Source organism: Anoplophora glabripennis, unplaced genomic scaffold (genome assembly GCF_000390285.2).
Source record: "Anoplophora glabripennis isolate ALB-LARVAE unplaced genomic scaffold, Agla_2.0 scaffold58, whole genome shotgun sequence".
In the NCBI taxonomy this organism is placed as follows: domain Eukaryota; kingdom Metazoa; phylum Arthropoda; class Insecta; order Coleoptera; family Cerambycidae; genus Anoplophora; species Anoplophora glabripennis.
In genome coordinates, this window is record NW_019416277.1 from 766,203 (window position 1) to 791,755 (window position 25,553).

A 25,553-nucleotide genomic window follows, 5' to 3' on the forward strand; every position below is an offset into this window, starting at 1 on the left:
AAAGCGATAGTTGTGCCTGTTAACCACTCCATTTAAATAAAACGTAGCTTCATCCGAAAAAAGTACGTCTCGTTGAAAACCATTATTGTCGTCACACCGTCTCATCATTTCCTCACAAAATTGTAATCGCCTATCATAATCGTCTTCCAAAAGCTCTTGGACAAGACATACCTTATAGGGGTGGTATTTCTCTTGTTTCAGAAACATTCGAATTGCAGTTCGAGAAGCATCGTGATTGCGGGCCAATGAAACAGTTGAAGTATGAGGATTTTCAACAAGTTCTAATGCAATGTCTAATTTCTTTTCTTCATTCAAAGCACGTGCCCGTCCAGTTTTGGGCAAAGTCTGTACTGTACCGTGTTCCTCAAATTTGTGAAATATTTTACTAACTGTCCCTTGCGAGATTTGGTTTTCGGGATATTTCGCATTAAATAAATCGCGCACTTCAGCCTGACTTCTTATTTTGTCTCCACATCCAAGCAATATCAAGATTTCGATGCGTTGCCTTTCCGACAATACCATTGCAATTCAGTAAATAACTTGATTTTGACACAATAGTAACGTTTCGAACTCCAATTTACAACTAAAGCGAAAAATTAACCAGAAAGCCTGGCAAGTAAGTGGTGCCAAAAAAACGCAACATAAAAAATATATCTTTTTTGCGTTAGCAGTGATAGGTACAGTTTCAAATTCTTTATTTTATTCTGTGCAAATTCATGGAGGATAACACTGAAGATAATTAAATTTTATTTCACTTGTTAAGTAGGTGTTTTATACAACCCTAAAAACCTTGCTATTGAAAAATTAAAACTTGTTTATTTGGTATGGCTGGATTGGGTTTTCTATAAGCTTTTCAACGAGCCCTCTCATACCTTATGTTTTCATTTGAAAAAAAAAACAGTAGGGGTGGCTGGGGGTTAGGGGGTTGAAGAAAAATTATTATATAACCGAAAGATGGGAAAAAATCAAAATCAGTTAACGTGTTTAGGCGTTTTAAAAAAAAAATTTACTCATTCAAAAGATATGAATTTTATTCCGTACTTCTGGCCATCCCTGTAGTATACATTATACTACTAAACATAAAGTTCAAGAAGTTTTCCACGTTATACAGTGTCTACTTTTATTTGTGTATGTACAAATCCGTACAAACTTTTTTCTTCAAGATAATTCAACAAAATGTTTTTTTATTTTTAAACCGCTTTTTGTGATCCGTCCATGGTTTGTAAGATGCTGATCCAAGGCCTGCTATGATTTTCTTTATATCCTCGAAGTATAATATAAACACTTGCGCGATTTTTTTATTTAAAATCTGATCCAGGACCCCACAACACCCTTAAGTGTGAAATTTGAACCAAAACTATATATGTATATTGTTTTCTTCTACACGATCTCAAAGTTTTAAATTAAACATATAAAAACGGTTTCTTTAACAAGTGAACCAACCAAAAAAGTCGTCTATATCATTGTCACACATGAAAAATTAAAATACTAACCTATTGTATGTTCTAGCTTTACTTCCTCCATTTTTATAGCAGTCATCGCAGCATTTTGAATGTTTCGTATTTGAGTGCCACCATCAGAGTTCCTTTCTTTACTTCCCTTTGGTTTTCTCTTCCTTGTCTACAATATATATATAACATGTACATTTCTATGTTGTGATTAATAGGTAGGTATATATAAAATTCTGTTCGATAATGACTTCTTGAAAACCATACAAAGCTTACCTGTATGCTATCCTTTTTCATTGATAGAGGCCTGTTTACGGAATGTAACTTAAAGTAAAGGCCACATGCATTGCAAACGGGCTCTCCTAAGGAATTTCTCCTCCACAAGGAGGTTGTACTTGTGTGGCAATTAGTGCAGGTAAGTCCAGCACGACGGGATGCAGACTGATAATACAAAAAAAATTAGTTTCAATGCATATGTACAAAGTAAGTTAAATTCGATGAAATTTCAGTATTTCGAGAACAACGAAACATACAAAAAAACTGGTAACACAAAAAAAATCTACTTGATTGCATTGGACACCTTAATTTTTTAAACTAAACTAAACTAACTAAACTTTTCGGCGTAGAATCGATTTTAAATTTTAGGTTTTTTTTAATAAATTTCATGGCTACGGAGTTATTTATGAATCAGTAAACTTCCATTGATGACTATGGTCTAGAAAGAGAGACAATATTTTCTGCTTTCCAGTAACATGTAATACCTAGTTATAATGATTTTAACAATTTTGGTAAATAGTGCATCTAATAGTGTTGAAAAGGAAGAAAGCTATTTTAATTTCAATTTTATGAAAAAATTCCGCTTATCAAAAAAAATCTGCTTTCATTCGAACGTTTTACGAAGGCCAACGTATACAGATACTATATTAAGAAATTATTATAAATTTAATGGTTAATTTTATATTTAAAATTCAATAATACACCACGTAGGTTAAGAACATAAATAGTTCACATTTTTTCAACATTTAATATACACAGGATGTTCATATATCGTCTTAACCATTGGTGTTAGTAACCCACAATTTTTGTGCGGAGTTTTACATTTTGGTTAACGATTCTGCTTGGTTAAAAAATATTTTTTAATTTTTTATTTATAATTAATTAATTAGGTCTTGTCAGGAACATTTTTTTCTGTGCTGCTAAAGTACCTTTTCCGTACAATACATCAAACATTTTCTTAAATTTGCTCAGAATTACAATTTATTTCCGTATTCTAAATCTGGAAGCAATTGACCTACTTCGATTTTCTCAACTTTTATACCTATAATGTCTGTTACAAGTAAAATTTATATTCATGTGTTAAATTTTGTGGCAAATGGTTTCAATTTATTAAATCAAAAAAGGAAGGAATATTTTTCTTCCTTTTTTATGTTCAACTGCGAAAAATTATTACAACCAACTTGCCATCAAAAACTAAGAATTGACATTGAGTTGACAGCAATTAAAGCAGAAAGTCACTCGTCTTATTTAACAAACTATGTAGTTTATTACAAATTGAAAAAGAAAACATTTTACACTTTCGTATACCTACATTAATTTTTGTTAAAATTGCCATGAGAAATTGTATAGCATTGAAAACCAGAAAAAACGATCTCTCTCTAGATTTCAGTCAAGTAGGGTTCATAATTTAAAATAATTCTAGTAGCATTGATACTAACTTTACAAAAGTTATTCACAATAGCCGCCATTTTGAAGAATCCATTCACTTTTTTCAAGAAATAAAAGTGTACACTCTCCTAAAAAAATATTTTTTCTCAAAAACTAAGAATAAAATAGTTTCTAAATAAACAAAATATTAAAATATTATTTTGCTTAAGAAATCTAAAAGAATAAAAAAAACGTAAAAAAACAGAAAGGATGGTTTACCTCACTCCCTTAGAGCAATCCAGAAAAAAAGTAATTATACCAGCAAAATATGATCTTGTAAGTACTATAACTACTCTAAATTTCGTTTGCTTATATTCTACAGATTTTGAGAAAAATTTAAAAATCCAGTTAACGCCAGCAGAGATAGGTACTTACATAAGTTGGCGAAAACGTCTCAAAAATTATTAACGCCCTGTAACTAGAAAATAAATGTAGTTACGAAATATCTAATTTGAAAATAGAACTTGCCATAAAAATTGAATTCGAGGACGTATGTCTTTTTTTAATAACATTTACTAGTTTCTACTATATCTTGAAATCTCATCGAATTTGATCCACCTTATACAAGAAGTGCAAGCCTTAAACTATAATAAACATTTTAAAAAGTTATCTGGAGTGATTCAAATGCACTTATCTAAATTTGTGACACATTAATTTGTGATCCAATGTACACCACACTGAAGACTGAGGAGTTATAATTATGTATGTGCCAATATGTCACACAGCAGCTCAAATTTCACTTTCCCATTGAGTAATTTAACTACTCTGCAAATTTTAACGCTGTTTCTACCCATTCATTGGAAGTGATAGACTGTAAATCTCAAATTTTAAAAATTCTGTACATAATGATAATAATAGGTAAGTATTTTTGTGCTTTTGATCATTGTTTTATACCTTCTAAATTTACTCGCAATCTTTTAATCAACCAATTTCGAAGTATAGGTATGTTTAAATTGGATCACAAATTTATAATCTATTTTGATTCACACCAGATAATTTTAGTGGCCCAATAAAATTTTGTAATACATTTTGTTACAAATATTATCCATTTTTGTACCTTTTGTTGACAAAATAATATTTGTAACTGACGCTACAAAATTGTAATAGGGAATTTTAGGTTAGTTTGCCCATGGGCGGGGTATTATGGGGCCACCACATGTGAAATAAATAACAGCACTACAATACCTAAGCTGGAGCTACACAAGCATTTTCGTTGTTTTATTCTCTATTAACTATTCAAGATGCTTACCAAAGTTTACATTCTAGTGTCTAAAATATAGATATTAGTTAGAAGTAAAAATGGCGTCTCAAATTGACATATTTTTTTTAGTTTTGACTAATGGATATTTGCATGGTAAACATCTTCAAGGAGAAATCCTTTTGCTTTCTAACAGGTTTAAGCAAAATGAACTATAAATGAAATAGAGGAAGACAGAAAGAGATAGAGGATTTAAAATATGTTCAAATGAACCTACCAAACGGCGATTTGACTTTTCTTCAGTGGTGTGCATGGGGGTGCGCGTAGCCCCATTATACCCAGCATAGTAGTTCTTGTAGAATTCAGGGACACCCCCGTGGCCTGGCTCTGCCGCCACTGGAACGCAAAACAGGGGGTTAGACTAAAGAACTGACATTTCGTTAACAAGAAAGAACCGGCTCAAAATGTCGATTGTTTGGTAGCAGCTTTGCCTCGCACATCGGGGGTGTTGTTTCAGTTTAATGTATTTTTGACCGAACGATAGGGAATTACATTAAATTTTAAAAAGAAATATTGACGGTTTGCAGGACTGGTCAATTTTGTTCAAATATAGAATTTAAGTCTTATTTTTATAAATATATCAAACAAATCTTCTCGTAAGATCACATTTCTATTTTAAGAGATAATTTAATTATTCATTGAATAACTTTTTGTTTTTTATTCATAATAACACGGAAAAATATTGCATTAAAAATTTATACACAAATGTATATCATATATAGTTTTTGATACAAGTAAAATAAAACTTTGCTACAATATTGTTTAAAAATGTGACAAAATCTGCAAATTGTAATTAATTTCATATATTTTTTCATTTTCATAGTTTGATACAACTGTATGAATTTTCACAACAATATTTTTTTTAAATGAGTGCCTGTGGTCTTCATCACTATTTTTTTTTTTTTGAAAATTACACTTTATGTGAGTCTTTTTTATAACTTCTGGTATTAACATTTTTATTTCGACCACACACAAAACTTCAAAGGTTCAAAATTTTAATGTGTTGATAATTCTGCAAATTGATATACCAACATAAATATTAAAAATTTTCTGGGCAAGACTATATATTTGCGTAAGTACACCAATCTCTCTTGTGAAGATTCCTTATCCAAAAATAAGACTACAGGGGTTGTTCTTAATTCGTTTCTGAAATCGCTGTCTTAATTTTTTGGATCGTTTTTTTAATGTTCCTGAAACGACCCTATCAAGAAATTTGTGCTGTGAAAAATATTTAATACATTAAATACGCCTTTTAGCATTCAAAGATATGAACAATTTGACCAATGGCGCGCAAATGGACTGACACTGAAATAAACTTGTAAAAACGAAATGTATACCACTAACTCTTTCCTTTTTAATGATACAATTTAACTACATACTACATGATAGTTACGTAACATAAAGGATTCAAATACTTTATAGTCAGGAAACGCCTTTAACTTGTGTAAAAATGAGTCTCGAAAGTTGAATGCTTATAATGAAACTGATGGTAGTAATAGAAAAATATTCCCGTGATCGTTTACACATTAATCTACACTTATAAATAATTTACAAATGAACGCATTATAATTAATTTTGTGTATACACCCAAGAAACATAAATGAAGTTAAATCATCGTCTATGAAATTTTTTTTAATGTACTGACATCGTCTAAAATGTACTCATTATAAAAATACATCTAATATTTGTCTGAACTATACTTTAAATGTGTTCTATCGTTTATTGGAAAAATGCTTAGAAAAATATCACAAAAGGTTATTTAGTAAAATAATATTAAATTAATATAACCTGTGGTTGCTATATCGTCTACATAAGCACCAAGATGATGAGAGTAAAAAATAATTTAAGGTACCTTTACAATATAGAACAGCTTTTATTATATTAACTTAGTCGATATACTTATTGAAACTTTGTTTTATAATTAAACCTTATATATTTAATTTATGTAAATACGTGTATCCATAATTTACATAATTTATTGTGAAAAATACCGTTTATAGGTAATTGACATTGAAAAAGTTTATAAAATTTTAAAAACAAAAATGTAATTTTTTTATATATGCTTTATTTACATCAGTGTGTTCTTTGGGCAGATACCAAGAAACGAAGTCGAATAGAAACAATATCAGAAACTACCATTTATTTTAAACCTTTAAGTATGAAATTGTGCATTCAAAAAGCAAAAAATTCTATGGATTAGGTATATATTTTTTTACAAATTATGTCAGAATAAGCCAATATGGTGGTGAGGCGTATAATGTGAAAATATCTTATTTCAAGTAGTTTTCAGAACCTACATTTCACTTAAAATGCTAAAATCGCTTCCAAAAAAAGACAATGGAAATAAATAACTAACGAGAGACGAACAACGGGTACTTGTTGACGGGAACTCTTTGTTTTATTTGGATGAGTAATCTTCACACGAGCAGTGCCTTATACAAGTAAATATATAAAATAATTATTATATTTTGACTGGGGATTATCTCAATTATTAGGTACTTCTGTAATGAAAAGTGTTAAATACAAAAATTCCTATTTTTACTCTTTAGCATTAAATGTAGTATATGACCCAAACTTCGCTGTATATTTTTGTATATTCTGTTAGAACGATTTCTCAGGATTACATCAAATTCAAAATGTAAATCAAATTATTGAGGCATGTTTTTCAGAAACGTATTATTGGAACTAATTATTTTCCACTATCCATACTCAACAACAACAAACAACAACTCAACTCAACAACAACAAACTCAACAACTCAACTCAACTAAAACACATATAAAAACGTATTAATCGAATAAAGGTACTATTATATTACCAACTGAAGTTATCACCAAACTGAAGATTATTTTATTATTGATATGACAACAATTTCATTTATTTGTTTTCTATATATTTTTCTTGTAAGAAAACAGTGTTGAATCAATTACATTGGAACAAAGAGAGAAACATCATTGGAGTGCAAAGCCTTATCATAGATCCAAATTTTATATAATTATAATACCGAAAAAGCGTTCTCTTAGATATTTTTTACAAGTTGATAGTGTTGTTTTTATTATCATTATTAAAAGTCCAAAAAAGTATCTACAATTTTGGTATTTACCATTATCGTTCTTACAGAAGTAATAACCCGGATAACAAACAATACTTTCAAAATATAAATTTGTAAGAAATCATTTTTTATGATTATGATCATTTTTGTAGCTAGTTATAAAAATGGTAAAATATACATAAATTGTTCTATACATTGCTCCAACAGCCATTTAAAAAATGGGTTTTAAATTGTAAAATTTTTGATTATATGGTCGTATCCTAGTGAATCCTAGTATTTGTTTTGAAACTTTGAATTATGTCCATAAACAAATAATCATGTGAATTAAATCTGTCTTTCAGAAATTAAAACATTGGTTTTCTTAGCTTGATCTATCTCGCCAAAGTATACCTATTTGAACTCAAAAATACTTTTTTTCTCCCATTTCCAAATATTTTGATTGCTGTTATGAATCTCTATCTACGCATTCATCAAAAATAAAACTAACAGATTAATTTTTTTAAATTTCAAACCTGCAAACCACCCGATCAAATGAATAAAACCGGTGTCAATTTTATTTCTTCTGTTCCAAGGATGAAAGACAAACAAAATCGTTCGGTCACACAACATTAATACAAATCAGACAATTAAAAAAGAAATTTGAAAAAGGTACCAATCTACGAGGCTGCTTGACAAGAGGCCGATTCATGCCGTTCATCTTGTGGTAGAGGCCGCACGCGTTGCACAGATAGTGGCCAGTGCCGTCTCTTCTCCACAGCGGGGTGTCAATCGCGCCGCAATTGACACACTCCCTACCTTCTGTGAAGTATTCCGCAGTGCGTGGATCGACTAGTTTGTAAATAGAAAGCTGTGTAGTTCGTCGTATTAGGAAACAAGCCCTTGCGCAATTATCTGCAATTTAGTCGCCGGTGCACTTACACGCATGGCGGCTTAGTGTTTATTGCATAAACTGACTGAGTACTGAAACCAATTTTCCTCAAGATACGGAATAAGGCATTAAACATAAAACTTCTCTGATATATCTTTTAAACTACCTACGTTAGACAATAAAATGAATAACAATGCTATAACAAGAGGACCCCGCGCGGTCAATATGAAATTATGGGTTCGGTCAAATTGGCTGAAATTTTGGTAAGTTGGTTTTGTGTTACTGACCAAAAGTCATACTACTTTGCAGCTATAATCAGCACAACTGACTCAGACCGCTATAATTAGGAAATAATTAATTTTCGGATCCAACACTTGGTCAGTAACACAAAACCAACAACTTACCACAATTTCAGCCAATTTGACGAAGCCCACATTTTCAAAAGACCTTGAGGTCCTTTAAACGTTCCTTCCTATCGTTACAACAAACAAAAGAAGTGAAGTAATATTTTTTCCTGAAACAATTCCCAAAACTCTATAATCCTTCAAAGATTGAAAGCGAAGCGAGTTTTTAATCAATTACTCAAGAACTTATAATTTGATACACTGCACTTACCTTATACCCGGGGATATTAGCTTCTTGGTTAGGGATTCATGGGTATCTACTATCAAAAATAGTTAACTAATGTGATTGTGAATGATTTAATTTGTAGAGAAAACTTGGCTCTGCCGTTTTTGTTTTGTAAAATTTAAAAACCGTGGCAATGTAGGACACTACAACGACAGATCACATACCGGATGAATCATTTTGATGACAGTAAGATCTAACATTTTCTCTTTTTGACTGTCCATCTTTTATAGTTTCCAAGATCCCAATACATCACCAAAATGTCCCACCAGGTAAGTATATAAAAGTCAATTGTTTTGTATTTTAAGAATTAGAACTACGTAATTATGAAAATATTTAACCTATCCAAATAAATTTTGTTTATGATTAACGACTATGAAGATATTTTGATTTTCATCTACTGTTCCGTTAGTAGCAATCCTCGTAACATTACATGCTTTTGGATCTTTAACCTTGAACGACGAATTCTAAGAACAAAAATTCAGGATACACAAAAGTCTTTATTAGAAACACATCCAAATCATAGAATATTCTTTTTACTACTCTGTACTAAAAATGCCTATATCGTCAATAATATTTGAAGGATCGTAGAGCTCTTACACTTAGGTCTGTCTTATCGTTTTAGAAAAAAATTATACTTTCTCGCAGCGTTGTTATCACACTCTATAAATATTGAATAATCAGATTTTGCAAATTCTAATGAAATACATAAAAATGAAACAAGTTTATTTTTAAAATAAAATAAACCTGTTGCAATTGTTTTTTTTTGTAAATTTCAAGGCAATCAATCAAAATATAATTTAGACATGCAGTATGTCATAAGAAAGTGTTCTTGCTTTATTCGTTTACATAATAAAATACTATATTTTTAGTTGTAGCGTCACAAAATATCTACAAATTGTATTGAAATGCAGTCTTTAGTCAAAAGAATCAGTTTGTGTCTAACTAAAAATTACACACTGAAAAGCCAATAAAAATACTCATCATTATATCACTTCACTTTAAGGTAAATAAACAAAATATGGAATACAAATTTTTTTAAACATAAATGTTTTGAGAATGAAATAGAGAAATTTTCGAAACATAAACTGTCTTCAGGGGAAGTGATATAGTTATGCATATTTCTTTTTATCTGCATATTTATAGTTTTAGGAATATTGATTAAATAAAAATAAATCAATGAAACCATTGACTGATCTTTTTGAAGCGAGGGTTACCTAACTTATTTCACAGGTAACAAAATATCCGACTAAACAGAGAAGAAACAATTATGCCACAAGTAAAATATTACAGACAAATCTATATAAGCAAATAATCTAAAATCCCCAGACTATTTTAAGGAGAAAACTTGATATAAAAAAGTCCCATTTCTGAGATACAGAGTTTGAAGACTTAAGTTCCATGGTTGAAATTATGAGGCAATTAGCTATACCTACCTATGTCTACTACTTCTTCTTAGCGGAAGTCTCAAGTTCAAAGTATATGTATAATATATTCGTAATTTATTGATTTTATTTTATTTGTTAAATTGCTTATTAATTTCAATCAGATATTTTTAACAACTACAAAATACAATTAAGTTTACCTTCATCAAATCAAAGAATGTTATATAAAATATTAAAAATAGTTGTGATAATTGGATACCTATTTTTCATATTTTCTATTATCTTACCTTCACCTTATATAGTAATACATTCAATTTATCGATAATCGTTCAAAAAATATCCCAGAAAAGTTTTAAATGATAGACTGTTAGGAATAATGCCACAGTATACCATTTTACCAAACACAAAATATTACAAGTTTCATTTTCTGTTGTAAAAATACTAAATTGCAAATAATTGTGAAAATAATAACGGTATAGTTAAAGATGTACCTAATAGATCTAAAATATTTTTATTGACGTTTAATATGTAATCAAACATCTGTATCATTTAAATTATTTCCAATAATTGTTAAGAGCATACGTGTTTTAATAATCTTAAATCCAACCAACTTTCAAACATGTTCTTTTATAGTATTTATAGGTAGGTAGCTAGTTAAAATATACTTACATGATGTCCTAAATCGTCAAGCAATTAAATTTCAATAAATCAACAATAATTTCTTATTACAACAAAGCTTTCAGGGAATCACAATATTATTTGTTTGCGACTCGACATATAACAAGTTTATAAATATCTTAGGCGCCCATTTAACGTTTAAAATAACACATTCTTACTTTTATTTTTCACACTTTTAGGTGTGATTTGAGAAAGAAGCTAAAAAAATTATTATATCAAAATGTAGGGTAATAATACGAGTATATATGCAACTAAATATACATAATATTCGCTTATCTCTTCCGGTATGAGTATTTTCAATCGTGCTTTTACCTACATATAATAAAGGTAAATAATTCCTTTATTCCAGGTTCTGGAAATTAGGGCATTAAGTTTTTTGGTAAGCAATTATACAGGAGGAGCACAGTTCAGTGGGAAACGCATGAGGTAAAAATAAGGTCAAATTTTAGCAATATTTCGAAAACCGTATCACCAATTAAACTGAACATATCGGTAGTTGTTTTTTTTTTAGGGCGAGAATGTCAAAACTTGTATTCATTTTACATCCGTCGTTAAAGACTGCTTCTTTACATGAAATAGTTAGAACAAACGATTAACTTTTTCTATCAAATATGTAATATTATAATACAAATTAATTTACGATAAGAGAAATTCAAAACTTTTTCCAAGTAAAAGATAATATAGAAACAATCAATCAGATATTTATCCGCTCATTTTTAGCAGGTTAAATCGATTTTCCCTTTAGTTATGTAAGTATTACAATTGTTTAGGTTATTCAACGCATATTTAGAATGATATATGTAAATCTATTTTACTTAGTCTGGGTGGGGCATATAGTATACATACGCACCGTTGCGTTGTTAGTTGTTTTGTGACATTATTGTACTAGGCATGTAGGGATAGTGTAGTTTATAAAACCAATGATGTACCTACATTGCAATATACCTACAAAAAATTAAATAAAACTGTCCTAAACAAACTTCAAACTTCAACTTAGTGGTAACGTCAAGTAAACAGAAAATTGCATGGAAAATTGTGTTATTTCAATTTACACCACTAGTAAAGTGTAACTAGTACGTTTTATTAGTGAACTCAATATTATTATACAGGATGTATAATGGAATTATTAAGTTTTTATATAAAAATACATAAGTATTTTTAATTAAATAAAGAAAATATTTTTATGTTTTTTTTTAAGAAAACCATGTTAACAATTTAAATAAAAAGCCCTCTGTTGCAATTTGTCCTTTTACCTTTGAGGAATTAAATATATTTCTAGATAATAATAATAAGGAACCAACAACTAATTTTTTTTTTGGAAATAGAAAGCAAACATTCATTATCCTTTTTAGATATTTTAATTAAAAAATGGCAATTATTTTAAAACAAGTGTTCATAGAAAACCACCTCACACTAACAGATATGTTAATTCAAATCATCCTGATATAAAGAACGGTGTAGTTAAATGTTTGTTTGATAGAGCCAAAATAAATAATCAATACCCTCGGAATTTTGTTGAAATAATCTTTAGGAATATTGAAAGGAAGACAAATAGGAGTTTAGCAAACATTTTGAAAAAAAATACCGTTAAAAGAAAATTAAAACAGACCGCTATTATTTTGTAAAATTATTTAATGAACTTTGGCTACAGATTCTTAAAGAAGTTATAATAGAATAAACATCATATATCTCTAGCTATGGAAACAGGCAAAAGCAAACAAATTTAAACTGTCAAAACAATTAAAATGGAAAGACAAAAACGTTCAGAAGGTGAAAACTGATAGATTTTCGAAAGAAACGTCAACAACTTTTTAAAGTGCGCAATACAAAGTGATGTGTTTTTTTTACTATATTTTGTATGTGTCTACTTTTTTCTGTGTGAGATTTTTTTATAAAAATAAACCTTAACTGTTCCTTTTGACTCACAGGTCAAAAAATACCCAAAATATAATGAGAAAAGAATATAAAATACCTATGTCCTAAATAGAAATTAATCAATTTCCAACTTCTCAGATTTTCTCAGTTTATTTAAATTCGAGTACAAGAATATTAAGATATGCTTTTATAGCAGTCTATTTATAAGCTAATTTTAAAATAAAAATTTTTACCGAAGAATTCACTAAAATATTGTCACCAGGACATACTTTTAAAGATTGGCCAAACCAAAATTCTAAGGTAAATACAAATAATAATTTCAATAATGTGCAACAAATGCGAATTAAAATGTATGTATTAATAATAGCAATCTTCAATTTCTTTGGCGAAATAAGTATTTTAAAAAATATTTTTAGGCCTAAAAATATACTTAAAATGTAATTTAAACTTAAAATTTGTTTGACCTAGAACATTGATCAGATAATTGACATTTTCATATAAATTATGTATGTAAAATACTGAATATATTTTATATTTTCTCAGCTGTTTCTATACTTTGTTATATACCCGGGGATATTTTGAAGTTATAATATAAAAATAAGTTATCAGAGCAATAAGAGCGACAGGACTATAGAAAGGTAAGAAAGGCTTGCGTTAAGCGTGTTTTTTATCTGCGGGTATAGCGCCACTACCGATACGGTGCATTTTAACCAATTCGTTTGAAATTTCAAAAGTATTTAAAAATTCCAAACAAATGAGTCAATTTCCCTTGCTCGACATGTCCAATAGTAATAAATATTTCAAGGTATTTGACGTCTCCCGTGGACTTTAAGTACATAGACAGGTTATTGTATTCTGTTGTGCAGTGACGTAGACTGACAAACGAAAATATAAGGATATTTAACATGCATCAAGTTCACAGTATGCTTCTGTTTATTTTTAACAGAAAAATCATATAAACATATTAAAGAAAAACATTTTAAAATTGTTGTTATTTCAAAAGCGCAAACATTTTAAAAAATATATACATGTAGATCAAAGTACCAAACGAATAATTTTGTCTTACAGGATTTACGTATTTATTTAAAACTCACGTTAACGAAGAAAACTAATACATTAAATATTAAAAAAATCCCTTCTGAAAGTACGTTAATGGTGTCTCGTCTGACGGAAACAGGTAAAACCCGAGACAAATCTACGGTACTTATGAACTTTAACATGCCGGAAACGTCAAGATCAAGAGTAAATGAAGGCGACTTTACTCAGTAAAGAAAGTTCGAATTTTATCATTTTTATCAACCAGAAGCGTGCCAAGATATTAAACATTCTACTGGTCTTAAACGTGTAACTTAGACAAGGTGGCGTATTGTTTAGTAAAATAATGTTCCACTGGTGATTAGATTACGAGGCTATATTTTCAATATTTTCTATATTGATCTGAGGTTATTACTGATTAATATCGCAAAAAGAGACAGAAAAATTGTGCGATCATTAGGTTAAAAAATTCGAGGATGTCAGTTACTGAGTTGACATGCAATAACAAAAATCTATTTTATTGTGACAAATGTGCTACATAGATGCTATAACTTTTATAAAAACAAAAAAAAACCTCTTTAATTGCTCTTAATCCTCTTACCTCTAGTATTTGTATTTAATTAAAACATTTCAACGAGAAAAAAATAAGTATCTACCCCTTGTAGAAAAAAGTCCTATTCCTTTTCTTAAGGTGAATCTATACCCAAAACTGGAAACATTTTTTTTTCTTATTTTGGTAGATAAACATAATATGTAGAATATAGTACTCAAACGGTTTTTTCGAAATTAACTTTATACGTGAGTTATCGTTTAGCCACCTACTATATGGCTGCTATTTTAGATTTTCAATTCATTTTCTAGATTTTTTTTGTTATTAGGAACCAAGTGTCAATGATATAAATGACGGTGGATAGCTGTATTAACAACTGACTGTAGATGGAGATATTTTTCTGTTGTTTTTATGGTTTCTATACACAAGCGGTAAACGCGAGGTAATGTGTACAGCAACAACTGTGTGTTTAAACGTGTTTTTCTCGAAACTACGTTTTTTGAACTTGTAAGCTCTACCCAATATGATATCGCCTTATTTTTAATTAGGGGAAATAGGGAAGAAGCTTTTTTTAACACCTTCAATATTAAAAAACAATTGAAAATCAATTTTACTTAATAACATATCAATTTCTGTCCCCGATTGAGTGAAATTTTCACTCTATTACAAGTACGAGTACAACTGATTGTGAGTGAAACTATTGCATCGCAGAAATGAGTGAGTTTTACGCAAATCCGAGTTACTGCTAACTATCAATTGAGTGACTTTTGACTCTATTCTGAGTATATAAAACAGATTTAGAGTTGACTTTTTCTCTAACATGATTTCAATTTAACTATTATTGAGTAATTTTTTACGCAGACTTGGTTTTTAATTAACTACACATTGAGTGCAAAAATAAATTACTCATAAATGATTAATTAGGATATACAGTGTTGAAATTAATTAGACGCTATACAGCGTGTTCTGCAAATGATGAACTTTCAAATTAGGAGAGATATTGTAAAAATAAATGTCTCAAATCTACATTTTTTTTTGTAGTACCTATAGGTATATTAACCCTTGAAGATAAGAGATGAAAATCGGTATTTTGTAATAACTTTTTTGTAATGTACACGATGTACAATTTACTTAATAAATGCTTTCTTATTATGAACGTTTGAAATTTTAATTTTAATATTATTGTCATAAACTACTAAACAGTCATAGTGGTTCCAACACAGATTTGTTTTAGAGATAAATTTAGGTTTCGATTGGTTCACTGATCGGACGGATAGATTGCCATATCGTACGTTACAAATACGTAATTATAGATAACAATTTAACTATCCGTTTATTTAACCAAATATTAATCGAAACTTAATATATTGTATTTAATTATTGTAATTAAATCACTGCATTCAAATTCACCTTTCACTGGAATAACCACATAACCGATACTTGTTCAACTCCAAAGCACACCATACGCCATACTGCCATCCACCATGCCACGGTCACGAGATAACCTAATGGGACGATGGGAACAGACAAAGACAATGCATCTGGATATGAAAAAGGGGTGGAATCGCTAATAAGGACATTTACTCTGATTTAGGTACAAGTGCACCAAATACGAGTTTACGTGAGGAATTTATTTAAGGAGTACCTATATTTAAGTGAAAGTATTCAGTTTTAGTTTAAATATAATCACAAATGAGCAATATGATCAAAATGCCCAGTATTGAGTGAAAATGTACTCAATAACTTCACCCAATGGATTCACTCCTAATCTTTATTGCTTTCACTCATACCGATTTTTTTACAGTGTGCTTATTTTATTAGTAGGTATATCCTCCACATTTTTAAGAAACATTTTTTGATTTTCGGTTTCAGATAAAATTTACAACTTCTACAGCTTACACAGAGTGGACCTCTTTTTTGAAGGTGATGACGGCGCACGATAACTGGTCACCATGACAGTATTTTGTACTAAAATTTGTTTTTCACTTAAATATTTAATAAACATGTAGCAAAAAATGCTCAACATTGTCTTTTTTTATTAATTAGATGTAAACACCCCCTTAAGTGACACACACCAACATTATTCCATTTTACAGTCTCTAAATCCGAATTCTTTAGGGAATAAGGCCAGTTTGATCTAGTAATATCATTTTGACAGCATTAACCATTAAAGTAAGACCGTAATTATTAAAAAAAACCTAAAAGCCGAGGAAAACAATTATGTGAAAATTATAATAGCAATAGTAACTTTTTTATTGGTTCTGATAGCAAGAATCACAATTATAACCTAACTTTGTACCTGTGGCACCCGCAACATATACTTCGCTGTCGAAATTATGGAGAATGACTCATCGGTAGCTCTTGGACTAGGAGGATTTAGCGAGCGGGGATCGAAAATCCATAGGCGTATCAGTTTAGAAGGCAACAAGTATATAAAATATGGAAAAAATATTTATTTTTAGCGGTTTTATCAGAAAACTTCAAAAAACTTTTAGCAACATTTTGTTTTCAAATTACCCACTAAAAAAGCATTTCCCTATAAGTATTCTAAGTGCAATAGACAGAGATAGAAGATAGATCGACGTTCAGTGTAACTCAGTATAGGTATAGATGATTATACGAGTAGATCCTATCGATGTGTATATACAGCGGCACATCATTTAATACAAGGCAAATAATATTGAACCGTTATAAAAATCATTTTGTACGATTTATAGTAATAGTTAATGTTAGTTAGTTAATAGTAATGTTTTTATATTATGTCTGAGTCACTCTCCATAATTTCGATCGCGAAGTATGGGGTAGCGATTTTCACAACTTTCAAAAAAACTGTCTACACCTCGAAAATTTTTATTAAAGTCAAATTTAGTTATTTTTAATTGAAACAGTCTTTAATAGTAATGTTCTATATACTTATAGCCTTGATAACAGCTTAACGAGTTCAGAACTTATTGGAAATAATTTTGAATAGTTATTTGGTTGCTACAAAGGAATAACAATTTCACTAGGGACACTCTATTTAAAGCAGTTACGGGTAAGTAACTTTATTATCAGTTCAGTGAACCCATATCCACACCTTCCTCCATGAAATACATTTTTATTACTTTTTCAGAGAAATTGCTCCGACTAAAGGGTAAATAATTCGTAAAAAAAATTATTTAGTCCGTCCTTGGCCATGAGATTTCGCGATACTATTTATTTAAGAAATTCTGTTGTCAATACATAATTTGAAATTTAGCTAAAACCAAAATGCCAATAAGTAATTACCAAGTTGGTGTAAATACTTAAATCTGAATTAGAATGTCAAATTAAAATATGTTACATTTGAATATCTTCTGCACATACGTTTAATGAAGTACGTAATGAACCTGTTTCAAATACTATATTTGTTAAGTCCTTATCTTAATAACTAATAGTTTCATAGAAATTCGACTGTAGATCGAGATTTTATTGAAATTGTTGCTTGTATAGCAAAAATACTATTAAAGAGCAGTAGAGTCATTAAGACTTTTTGTCTCCTTACACTATGAAATAACATAAAATGAAAAGAACCACAAATTGATTTGGAATAAAGAAAGAGAAAGTTGTTTCTAATATACGATACATTTTGGGTATACCATAATTTATACTACAATCAATAAAATCATGCAGAGATCATACAAATTTTCCATGTTTTTTAAAAAGTGGAAAATATGGTATACGATAGTATCAAGAGTTCAGTATATACCTGTAGATACATCTCATAACACTTGGCATACAAAGAAATGTTCAAGCATTTGAATATACACTGTTTCAGATTCATTGCAAAATTGAGCCACTGAATAAACGACTGATGATTAAACAATTTACGAACCAACAGCCACATTGTCATTTTATATGTTCTGAAGTATCTAGATGCATTTTCTTCAGAAGAGTGGTTTTGAAGTCACTGGTCTGTAACATTTCAGTCCTTCATTTTTATATCCAGTCGTCTCTAAATCTTAGGTAGTTCTAAACCCTCATATGTACTTTTTCCGATTTGGCCAAAATTTGCTCTCTCTAATCAGAATTGTGAAATTACTTAGACCCATCAAATGCGTTCATCTCATGATCTTGATCTAGTGCTGACGAGTCTCCCTGTTTATTCAATCTACATTTTGTATAAGGATGCTGTATACATTGAATTCTTGAGATCCATACTTCTTGCTGCTTGTCTTGGGAAAAAGTTATCCTATTTTCTGGAGGTGCTGTGGACGATATTAACCTTTTTTTAATTTTCTTAAGAGGCAGACTACCTTATTAGTGGGCTATTGTACTTCTATATGGGGTAGATAGGTTGTTGCTAAATATTGCTCCTTTTCTTTGTTATTGGATGTACTACTTTTTAATAGTATGAATTCATCTGCTTTTAATTCTTTATAAAATTATTTTTCCTCAAAAACAAATGTACAAACAAATGTAATGTTCTAGATATCTGTTGAACTATTGTCTTCTACTGTTTGTTCCGCCTCATTCACAAAACACTATGCATAAAGCTTTAAAGCAACTGTGTTCAGGCAGAAAATATGATCACACTCTTCCTGTTGTAGTTTTAATTCACCCTTCCATAATTGATCCTTTCTTTAATTACTAAATAGAATAGTATGAGGAATTACTTTTTTTTTAGGTATGGGTAAAAGTTATGCTGAATAGAGGGGAAGTATATCGAAAACTATTAGTAGTTATATGAAACTTCTACTTACATACGAACTCTTACAACCACATTTGTCATTATTGGAATATTTATCGGCAATATTACCTATTTCTCTCAACTAAAAAATATTATATTTGAAACAAGTGTTCTATTATGTCTCTAAATTTGAGTTCTAGGCAGTGTAATGGTTAGAATTAGAAGATATAGATACAGACATACAATTTTACAATTATCTAAACACAAATAACTACAGCGAATTATATGCATATTCGATATTGTTTATTCATTTGTGATCACCAACAATAGCTGCTGTATATTCCCAACTCATTATAATAATAATGAACGTCTCAAATATTAAGTTACTGCTGATTTATTAAAATACTGTGTCATACCGGATCTAAATAATTGACACACAACTTTTTTTGTTTCGTAAATATAGCAAATATATTTCTGTAGACCAAACAAACAACCGTAAATCGTTGGACCACCCTATTAGATTGATCATAAACGGCAGGAAGTAGCCTTTCTTTTTCTTTTTTACTTTAAATATTTTGATCAGCACAAAAATCTGCAAAACTTTCTTATGGCCTCTAACAAAATACATATATCCTTATGATATCGATATACATTTGCATTAGAAGAGAAAATGAAACGCGGTTTTGCTCTACGTTATAGAATCATTGTAGATACCAAAATCATTTCTATTTGGAATTAGAAAAGACTTAGAAATGGATATTATTAAATTACGTTAATTGTTTTTGAAGAACTATTTATAACAGTAGATAAGCGGAGTTAAATTTCAATTTTGTTTACAGAATTATTTTGATTCCAAGTAGAAACATGCGTGCAAATACATGAATCACGCTTTTTCACTTTGACCGATTTACCTAGTCATAACAGTGTTTATAATTGAGCGATCCACATAGACAACATCAACAATAAATATTAAAACTATAAAAATTATCACACGGAATTGCAGTGTCGAGTTCTTAGAATTCGTAACGGAATGCAAAATGCCTGACTCGCAACCTCCATGGGAACTGTCCAGAATCCCATATTGTTTGCTTACGGGATGGAGTACTTACTACTATTACGTCAATTCGCGAAAATAGAACTACAAATCATATATCACTAGAAGTAGGTCCACTTAGACAGTTCTATATTAATAAATATGTTAAGTCATAATGCATTTTCAAATGCAGTTGTGAACGAGCTAGCAGATTTTTTTAAAATTTTGTTATCAGTTGCATAAAAGATATCAATGACCATAAAGATTTTGAGACAGGCGATTTTGTATTAATGCAAGTTTGATACATTTTACATACTTTGATCATGGAGACAAAACTGAAAATAATACGTAATACAGAAGGAGCTAGATATAGAAAATATATGTGACGGAAGTAGTTAAAATTTAATATGATAATTTAGAAAGAGATCCGTAAAGATTGGATAGAGCAAAGATCATAAGAAAAATAAAACATAAGATAAAAGAAGAAGTAATAGTAATTCGTATAAAAAGTATAGTATTTCAGTGGTCCTGATTGGCATCGAGTTTTTCAAAAAAACAAGCTTTCATACTATATCTCAAATATTGATACATAGTAACAACATAATAAACGTAATAACAGCTAAATTCAAACATTATGTCAATTTTGACTGATAACTCTTAATAAGAAAAGTCTACAAGACGACATTAGATTGAAGATTATAGAAACTTGCCAAAATAAATTGTTATGTGACAGACAACTAAGTTTTTTTCTTTGATTCAACATTACAAAACACTTTAGTCCTGTTACATGGATATTACCACAGGCAGGACTTTTACTACTTGTACTTGTTTTTGTTAAAGAATCTATTAGCTGTCTAATTTAATTATGTATAAGGAATTTCCATTATTCTTTAATCAACAGATTTCAATATTTGCCTATTATAATTTTAAGTTAAGTACTTTGGAAGTAGAACATGGAGTCATTTACTTTTAAATTTAAAAATGATCTACCTAACAGCTTTGATTGTAATATCCCTACTTCTCAGACGACATCACTTTCAGTTTTATTTAAAGACATGTTATTATTGCCATCACAAGCAAGCAAGTAGTTTCCAGGTTCCAAGATTGAATCGATAATTTTCAACCATCATAAATTAATATTCGCGACTTGATATTTTTTCGATCCTTCAAAAATTAAACTCAAAATCAATCAATGAATTATTCAATTCAATAAATTTGATCAGTTATTCAAAAGCTGCTGGAGATACGGACTAGTGCAGTAGTAGTACAAATAAACAAAAACTGACCACTGATGTCGGAATAAGAAGTAGTCGGAGAGATTCAACTGTGAAAATGAAGTTATTTAATGTTACAGAAAAATTTCTTTCTAAACCCAATAAAATTGAAACCTATGTATCTTTCCATCGTAAAATGCGTCATTTATGATTAAAATTCCAAAAGCCAAAACAATGTTCGAATCTGAACATAAGTGAAAATCATCATAATTAAAGTACTTACAGCATGCCTCACCTTTTCCGTTGATAGTAATTACATCCAACTGTAGAGAAATTATAGCAAAGTAATAGACTGGAAAAATAACTCAAAAAGTACAAAAAACACTCCAAATCTTCAAATAATTTTTTGACAACTGACACTACGAGTACTCATAATTTTATTTTCAATTATATGTGTAATGCACTTCAACGAGTTGGGATGTATGTATTTTTAATAGTTCTTGAGTAGTTAATAAAAAATTAGGCTTTACGTCCATTCTTTAGAGGATCATATACTCTAGGAATTATTTTAAGGAAAAAATGTTGCGAAGAATGGAATCAGTCCTGCAAGTATATTGCAACGTCACTGTTACACCCTGTATAAATTTTATAACCGGCACTTTAACGTATATTGGTTTAACATTTTCAACTTGTTTCCAAGCTAGAAACATATTAATTAAGTTTTTGAAATTTTTGGCACCATTGCAATTAATTATTAAAAATAATACTTAATGTAATAACTGGTAAAGTGATAAACATCTAACTTTGTTAAACGTGATATATTTTTATTTAAGCTCTCTGAAAATAACAAACTACAAATCGTCTGAGAAGCAAATATCTGGAGCAAAAAATGTTAATAAAAGGAACATTTATTTAATCTGCAACTTAGCTGAATAATGAGTTGACGTTTAAATCAGCAATATTGAATAAGTGAGCACAGTGTGGAAATAATATTCGAAAAATGGGAGAGTATTTAATTTATCCTGGTATACACTGATACAAATTGTGGAAATTCATTATTTATAATTTTGTATTTGTAATTAATTTAAAATATATTTTCCCTAATCCTTTATTTGTTTTAGTATACTTGATGTAAATATACAAGTAAAAGTGTGAATTTGCACTACCTGATTTAGCTCAACCAATCAGATTAATCGTGCGATCACCCGATGTGGTGTTACCGAGCATGTGTAGAGAACTGTGCTAGTTGTTCAGTAGGCACGTTTAGATTCATTTGTGGCGTAATAATATAGCACAATGATTTAACTATCTAAATACTGAAGTATATACCTTCATTTAAAGTTATTGAGGAGTATGAGAGACATGAATAATAACCGTATTGAACTTTTCCTAACCCTTAACTTTACACACATACATCCAGATTGTAGCTTACTATTTAAGACTTTTTTTTCTTATTGTTTTACTTACACTGTATTTTGTTTTCAGGTTAATGTTCTCAAAAAGTGGCCATTGCTTTCTAAATGGATCAAAGATTCAACCTCAAAATGCATCTAGATGCGAGAACAAGAACAAGGGCAAAATTTTCATCCAGAAAAAGTCTTCCTATAAATGCAAACCGCAGTAAAACTTTTTCCAGAAAATGCATAAGGGATGTTTTTCTTTATACTTAGGTAATTATTTTAATTTGAATTCAATTTTATGGAAGAAAATGTATCTCATTTGTCTTAAATAATATTGTTTATTTAAAATAGTCTAAGATTAATTCAAGCTTTATACGGTTTTTGAGTGCATGAAAACGTATTTGTTAGATCACTTTTTTAAACATTCAAAGATAAAGACGTCACTAATAAAAATATGTGTAAAATTAAATATATACTTTGTCCTTTACATAGATTGCCTTATACATATACAGGGTCTCCGGAAGGGTCATGTCAATAATCTATTTTGACCTCCCCTGTAAACCCCTTCATTTTTGACATGACCTTTCCGGACACCCTGTATATTTTTAATCTTACTGGCTTAATTTAAACCTGCTGTACCAAGTTTTTCATTGTATTATTACCTCAAGAAGGCTGTTAATTGGTTTAAATAATATTATTTATTATTTACCTTTAGGTATTGGTAATTCAAAAATTTAAATTTTACTTTAGAGACTGTGTCATTTACTGCATTAATAAATCTTCTTAAAATTTAATGTCGTTTCTTTCACTTAAGTACGTCTTAACCTGTCTTGGAAAAATATTTAATTATGTAAAAAAGATAATCTTTCTAAAAATATTACAAAAAATAATGCATATATTATTATTTTCCTTCCAAAAAAAATACTGTTTTCTTGTTTTATTTTCGATGAATTACACAAAATTGTATGATGTAATCTTACATTACCTATTGTGGCGTCAATGATCTAATGTGTAACTTTACATAAAATGTTTATGTGTAACATTCAATTTTGTGCCTCGTATTAACTCTAAAAGTAAATGAATCGTGCTGGATGTATTTTTAATAAAAGTAAATGTTTTCATAATGCTAGAGCATAATTATTTTAAAAGAATATGTGCATCTGGTTTAAAGAGCTCGGGCTCTTGGCTTGAATTATGAGGGCAATATTAAATTTTAAGTTGTATCTGGCACTGTGATTTAAAAATATATTAATGAAACTTAATACTAATATTATTTAACCTAAATTTGTAATAACGCCGTCAGGAAATAGAACGAGGTATACAAATTTTATAAAAAATAAACCTTTAAATGAATATCAGCTTGTCATGCAATATTTTTAGACGGTTGCTTAAGTGCGACCAACCCATGTTAAGATTTATAGAGGCACTTAAAGGTGACCCCATCCCTTTGGCATTTGTAAAAAATTGGCGCCACTGAAGTTGTCAGAGATTTGGTGTCAAATTTCAAAATAGATCTGTTTCAAATAGGACCGAAGATCTTCGCTATTCCCCAGAGAAATTGCACACTACTGTGTGTTGTTTTTCTAACCACAAAAGTGCTTGAAAGATAGAATACTTGGATATACCACTATAATCATAATTTAAAATTTATGTAAACGTAGGTGTAGATTCGCCTAGGTCGGGATTATTTTTTGCGACTTATGTTCAAACAACAATTTGATTACCTAATAAAAATTATAAATAAATGTGGTAAATCACACTAATCAATGCTTTAATTATGTGTTAGTCTCGGGTAGGTCAGTTACTTTTATCTTAAATGCTTGTTATTTTATATTTTCTTTTTATTTGTGTAAGTTCAAATCAAAGATTGGCGAGGGAAATATGTAAATATCCACAACAATCCAAGAGGATGTAGATAGGTATTTTATGATTGAACAAAATTATAAAAACAGCTTATTTCTGTAGTGGAAAATGTATTTAAATAAACAGATCGTCACAAAAAGGAAGAAATTAAGAAAACTCCTACCTAACGCAAAGAAACAAAGAAAAATAAAATGGTATCTCAAATTTTGGTTTTATTGTAGAAAATACACGGTTTTAAAGGATAGTTCAAACAACAAAAATGTACATTTTTCTCAAATATGTAATAAGTTAAACAAATTAAATAAAAACACATTGAAGACCATTATTTATACATACATATAGTTTTTTAACCTTTTTGGAGATGTTCTGCGAGTATGGTATATATAATTTTATTTAGATAAATAACGATAGATAGATGTTTCGATTTCGAACCTATCAAAATAAGTTAAAAACAAAATCAAGCATGTCGATAGCAAGTAGTTAATATTTGTTTGTCCAAGTGAATTAAAAGTACTTTTTTATTATCTAATTTCAGAAAGTAAAATGTTATTTTTGGCCCCCAAATTTACTTAAAACAAACATGTAGGCATTTTAGTTCCTTAGTATAGTCTTTCCGATCTCAATTGAAGACCAAGAAGATCAAAGAGCTTGGCGGTATGTACCAGGTTCGGTCGTAACGCAACAACTTGGCACTGAAATATTTGAAAAACTTGTTACCATATTTCTTTAGCCATACCCATATACAAGTCTGGTCGCCCAGTTGAAGAATTCGCGCGCGGGCAAACGGTAAACAAACACAGTCGGACTGGGCGACCAGCCATAAATTTCAGTTGTCGACAAATTGCCTAGCAGTGCAGTGCAGCAACGCGGAATTTGGTGTGATTCAGGTAATTTTAATTTATTATAGGCACCTTC

General features: G+C 29.6%; 1 protein-coding gene across 3 annotated transcripts in view; it reads right to left on the reverse strand.

Moving 5' to 3' along the window:
- LOC108917611 (transcription factor GATA-4) overlaps window positions 1-25,553 on the reverse strand; it is a 170,775-nt gene that overhangs the window by 3,062 nt on the left and 142,160 nt on the right. For 2 of the 3 annotated variants that reach the window (XM_018724306.1, XM_018724305.1), the window contains exons 6-8: window positions 8,115-8,290; window positions 1,725-1,889; window positions 1,494-1,620 (exon numbers count right to left, since the gene is read on the reverse strand). In XM_018724306.1, the coding sequence (XP_018579822.1) occupies window positions 1,494-1,620; window positions 1,725-1,889; window positions 8,115-8,290 (468 nt within the window). Of the gene's footprint in view, window positions 1-1,493; window positions 1,621-1,724; window positions 1,890-4,627; window positions 4,747-8,114; window positions 8,291-25,553 lie in introns of all 3 variants that reach the window. The other variant, XM_018724307.1, reaches the window with a different exon arrangement.